Source organism: Microtus ochrogaster, chromosome 21, assembly GCF_000317375.1.
Source record: "Microtus ochrogaster isolate Prairie Vole_2 chromosome 21, MicOch1.0, whole genome shotgun sequence".
NCBI lineage: Eukaryota > Metazoa > Chordata > Mammalia > Rodentia > Cricetidae > Microtus > Microtus ochrogaster.
Genome location: NC_022022.1, coordinates 32,269,709 through 32,274,708, shown reverse-complemented (window position 1 = coordinate 32,274,708; position 5,000 = coordinate 32,269,709). Strand labels below are relative to the sequence as shown.

At 40.7% G+C, this 5,000-nt stretch overlaps 1 protein-coding gene across 1 annotated transcript in view; it reads left to right on the top strand.

Annotated features, from left to right (window-relative positions):
* Mttp (microsomal triglyceride transfer protein) overlaps positions 1-5,000 on the top strand; it is a 38,710-nt gene that overhangs the window by 17,321 nt on the left and 16,389 nt on the right. The window contains exons 9-11 of the mRNA XM_005357339.1: positions 807-975; positions 1,650-1,757; positions 4,628-4,840. Of these exons, the coding sequence (XP_005357396.1) occupies positions 807-975; positions 1,650-1,757; positions 4,628-4,840 (490 nt within the window). The remainder of the gene's footprint in view (positions 1-806; positions 976-1,649; positions 1,758-4,627; positions 4,841-5,000) is intronic.

Here is a 5,000-nt window from a genome sequence, read left to right as displayed (position 1 = left end):
TAATCAACAAAGTTTTGCTCTGTAGTCCAGACTATCCTGAAACTTAGTATGTAGCCCAGGCTAGCCTTGAACCTGGGTTGATCCTCCTGCCTCAGCCTCCTTAGTGCTAGAATTACAGGACTGAGCCACTGTGAGCACAAGCTCAGTATGTAGTATTTATATTCATTATTCATATTCACATTCATTCATATGTTTATTAGCATGAAAAATCAGTTACAAATTTTATCATGCCCAGACTCAAGTAACCAAAGATATTTTTTGTGGCTAGTTTTTAACTAGACTCTTTCTGTGGAAGACAATAACACATTTGTTGTGGATAAAATAGCGCTATATCATGGTGTCTTTATTTCTAAAGGGAAAGTACTTCTCTCTTACGTATGAATTTAAAATAGTTATCCACTTTCTATCAGTAATGGTGCTTTGGTTAAACTAGGTGTTTGAGAAATGTGTATATTTACAAATCTAATTAGAGAAAAGTATTCAATCTGGCACTTCAGATTGTATGTGTTACTCACATAGAGAACATTTTGAGCCTAACTTATGATTTTATGCACATAATTTTAACCTACAAATCTTCAGTTGTATTTTGCTTGGGCAAGCATAGTGTAGCAGTTTGTATGTTCTGAGAAAAGAGAAAGAGAATCAGAGAAGTTTAAGTGAATTAAGAGGTCTTTTGAAGAATGTATTATTCATACTTTTTGTTCAAAGGAAAAATGTACTTCTCTAGGAAGTTCAAGTTAATGAGTGACAGATTTGTAGCAATCCCGTTGTAAGCGCTGGTACCTGAAGAGATGCCTGCTTTACAGGCCTCAGCTGGTGGATGCTGTCACCTCTGCTCAGACTCCTGCCGCCTTGGAAGCCATCCTGGACTTCCTGGATTTCAAAAGCGACAGCAGCATTGTTCTCCAGGAGAGGTTCCTCTACGCCTGTGGGTTTGCCTCCCACCCCGACGAAGAACTCCTTCGAGCCCTCCTTGTAAGTCAGGGATACTGGAAAGACGGTGACCCTGGACCGCTAAAATAAAAATGATGAACACAAGCCCCTGGGGCGTAGGGAGGCCTTAAAGTGGATCCAGTCCGAGACGAGGCCAGAGAGACGCCCTCCTAGCGCTCACATTCTGAGTTCGCTGGTCTCTTTTCTGTGCATCAGTCAGCAGCAGCACAGCAAACCTTCGCACTTAGGGTCTTCGCAGGTCTAGTGACCATCACATCCTATGCTTTATGACAGTCTGAAGATTATGGCCACCTATCTTACATGTGGCAAAGGAGAGACCACTGGAGCAGAGAGTCTTTGTGGTGCTTCCATAAACAGTTAAATTACTTTCACTTCAAAACTCTTCATCTGTTGCTACATACACATTGATGTCCCTGGTTCATATAAAGACTCGAATAACCTGAATAATCAAACCCCTGAACTCTGAGGGGTTCACAGACTAGAAATAAGATCACCTTATAAGATCGGAAATTCCAATAATCAATCCTTCATGCAAAACTAGACAGCACGTTTCTAAGTGTCTCAAAAAAAAATCTGGGTTTGTTGTCTAGAAACACAGAATCATTTCCCTAAATGCATGTACTTTATTAACCAAAAGTGTCCCTTTGGAATGCTGAAGTGTTCTGATGGCATGTTCTATCTCTGCTTGTCCACAGAGTAAGTTCAAAGGCTCATTTGCAAGCAACGACATCCGAGAAACAGTTATGATCATCATTGGAGCCCTTGTCAGGAAGCTGTGCCAGAATGAAGGCTGCAAGCTCAAAGTAAGTGCCACTTGTCTTGTTCCTGAGAAGCCTTCAGCTTTTCACAGTAGTGTGCTAGCTATGAATTCACCACCTATGGCTTTTACCATGTGGTACATTCCTTCTACACCTAATTTGTAGAGCCTTATCAGAACCGGAGGCACCATTTTGTCTCGTGTCTCTTCTGCATCTGTTGAGATGACCATATTGTTTTGGCCTTCACTCTGCTGATATGGTTGGTTGCATTTGTTGGTTTGCATATCTCAGAGGATATCCAATGTATTATTAAGCGTATGGCTCAGATACATATGCTTGCCCCAAGTGGAGCTTGGGTTTCAATAGCATGCATTTAAAAGAAAGTCAGGTTTCCTTGTTGACTTTGTCTGGGTGACCTGTAAAGTCCTGTGTGTTTCTTGGGTTGTAGTGTGTCCCCTTTCATATCTCAGATGCTCTGTTGCTGCATGTGTGTATGTCTATAGTTCTCACTGTTCTCTTGATGACTCAACCCTTTATCACAATCGAATGATATTCTTTATCTCTTTTGAGTAATGTGTATAATATAGTTCTTGTCCTTAGAACTTGTAGGACACTACAGCTTCTTCCTTGATTGGAACTTTTTCTATGATTAGTACAGTCTTCGTATGTGAGTTTTGTTGATATGAATTTACTTGCTACTAATCACCTAGAACTTTGTATTTTAGTCATATCTGCTAAAGTATCTTTGCTTGCCTGAGTAGGCTATCAAATCTCTCATCTGTCCCATTAAAAAAAGAGAAAAGAATTCACTTCATGAATATAACTAAATATGGAAAACCAAGTGGATTAAAATATAGTAATATCTGACCAGGCAGTGGTAGTGCACGCCTTTAATCCCAGCACTTGGACGTCAGAGGCAGGCAGATCTCTGTGAGTTCAAGGCCAGCCTGGTCTACAAGAGCTAGTTCCAGGACAGGCACCAATAACTAGAGAGAAACCCTGTCTCAAAAAATTTTAAAAAAAAAAGTAATATCTGTAGATGGAACCTGTGTGTTTGTTTTGCAGACCCAAATAATCATACAGAAATTATGTTAATTACAACACTGTTTGACCAATGGCTTACACATATTCTTAGCTAGCTATTATATCTTAAATTAACCCATCTCTATTAATCTATGTATCACCATGAGGCTATGGCCTACCAGTAAGTTTACTGTGTTTTTCTCCTTTGGCAGCTAAATGGCGTCTCTTACTTAACCTTTTTTCTCCCAGCATTCAGTTTAGTTTTCCTGCCTAGCTCTATTCTGCCCTGCCATAGGCCAAAGCAGCTTCTTTATTAACCAATGGTAATAAAACATATTCACAGCATACAGAGGGGAATCCACATCAAATATCCAATAAAAGCCTGTTTCCTATTTCACAAGGTTAAAATGCTGAATATATACAGCCCCTTCCTCCCTATTCTTATTATAAGCTAGCATCAGTCCCTATTTTCTTCTGCTAAAGAAAGACAGCACTTCTTTTTTCTTCTAAATTCTTGCTATTAAAAACCATATGGAGGATCATTCTTGATACCAAATGGTTCCACAGGAAGCAGCTGAAGATAGAATGCAGAATAGGCATTCAAGATAGGACCACTAACAACAAGGATGCTGAACATGACTATCAGATTTGACAGAAATCAAAGTTGGTATTGCATCTAAGATATTAGAAAAATGAAAGATCTCTATGTTTTCAACTTCAATAGTTACTAAATAGCTGATTTTTAAAATCAATTTCTGTGTTGAATATTGTGGCTAAAGACAAAATTGTTGTAAGGAGAGGAGGAGGAGGGCCATTTGTTTGTCCCGGCCACCCGGCTAGCTTACACCCGAAATAACAACATGGAAATTGTATTAATTAAAACACTGCTTGGCCCATTAGCTCTAGTTTCTTATTGGCTAATTCTTACATCTTAATTTAACCCATTTCTATTAATCTGTGTATCGCCACGTGGCTGTGGCTTACCAGAGATTCTAACCTACATCTGTCTGAGGCCGAGGATCTATGGTTTCTCTCACTCTGCTTTCCTTCCTCCCAGCATTCAGTTCTGTCTTCTCCGCCTACTACCTAAGTTCTGCCATATGAGGCCCCAAGCAGTTTTTTAATTCATTAACCAATGAAAGCAACACATGAACAGAAGAACCTCCTACACCACAAAATCCATACATAAAAGCACCCAGTCAGCATTATTTACTGAGCATTGACTTTATACTAGGTATGATAGCAATCCTTTAATATAAAGATGCACAGAATATCATACCACCCCCAAAGTATTCCTTGTCAGTTTAGCACCTACAAAAATATCAACACAGTGAGCCCCCTGCCTATGGGGATTCTCCGTTTGAGACTTAGCCAGCCGTAGGTTGAAAACAGGGAGGGGAAATGCATATGCAGTGGCCATGTGCCCAACACAGCATAGCCACTCACCCAACAGCCACGTTATACAGAACACAACAAATATTCTAGAGATTGCTCAAGTAAGCAGGAGGGTGCACATAGAGGCCGTGCAAATATTGTTTGATTTTTGTCTAAGGATCCCAAACACCCATGAATACTGTAGTATTAAACCATGAGCAAAGGGATCTGGGAATATGGAACCACAGTTGTCTTTGAGGTGTGGAGGAAGTTTCCTCCAAGTAGAATAACTTAGCTTCGTCTGGAAGTGTGCTGACGTTGTGCGTCTGGAGTGTGTTAAACACTAAATGCCCATTACTAATTGTGCTCTGCTTCTCTAGAACACATTAGCATGCCTTTGAGAAGACTTGGTACCTTTAGCAAACTGTACTTGGCAGCCAAGGCAAGGTTCCTAAAAGCTGATGTTTTCTTGTCTGCACGTGTCGCTGGGCATTTGTCTGAGGTGTGTGCTGTTGTAGGCAGTGGTGGAAGCTAAGAAGCTAATCCTGGGAGGACTTGAAAAGCCAGAGAAAAAGGAGGACACCATGATGTACCTGCTGGCTCTGAAGAATGCCTTGCTTCCCGAAGGCATCCCGCTCCTTTTGAAGTATGCGGAGGCTGGAGAAGGTCCTGTCAGCCACCTGGCTACCACTGTGCTCCAGAGATATGATGTTTCCTTCATCACAGACGAGGTAAACGCCTGAGCAGAAGGAGGGAGAAAAAACACTTCTGGTAAACCAAATGCCATCTCCTCACAAGTCTCTCTGCTTTGGGTTTTGGTTTTTCTCCACCCCCCTTTGTTTAGAAATAACTCTTTTTTTTTTTTTTTTGGTTTTTCGAGACAGGGTTTCT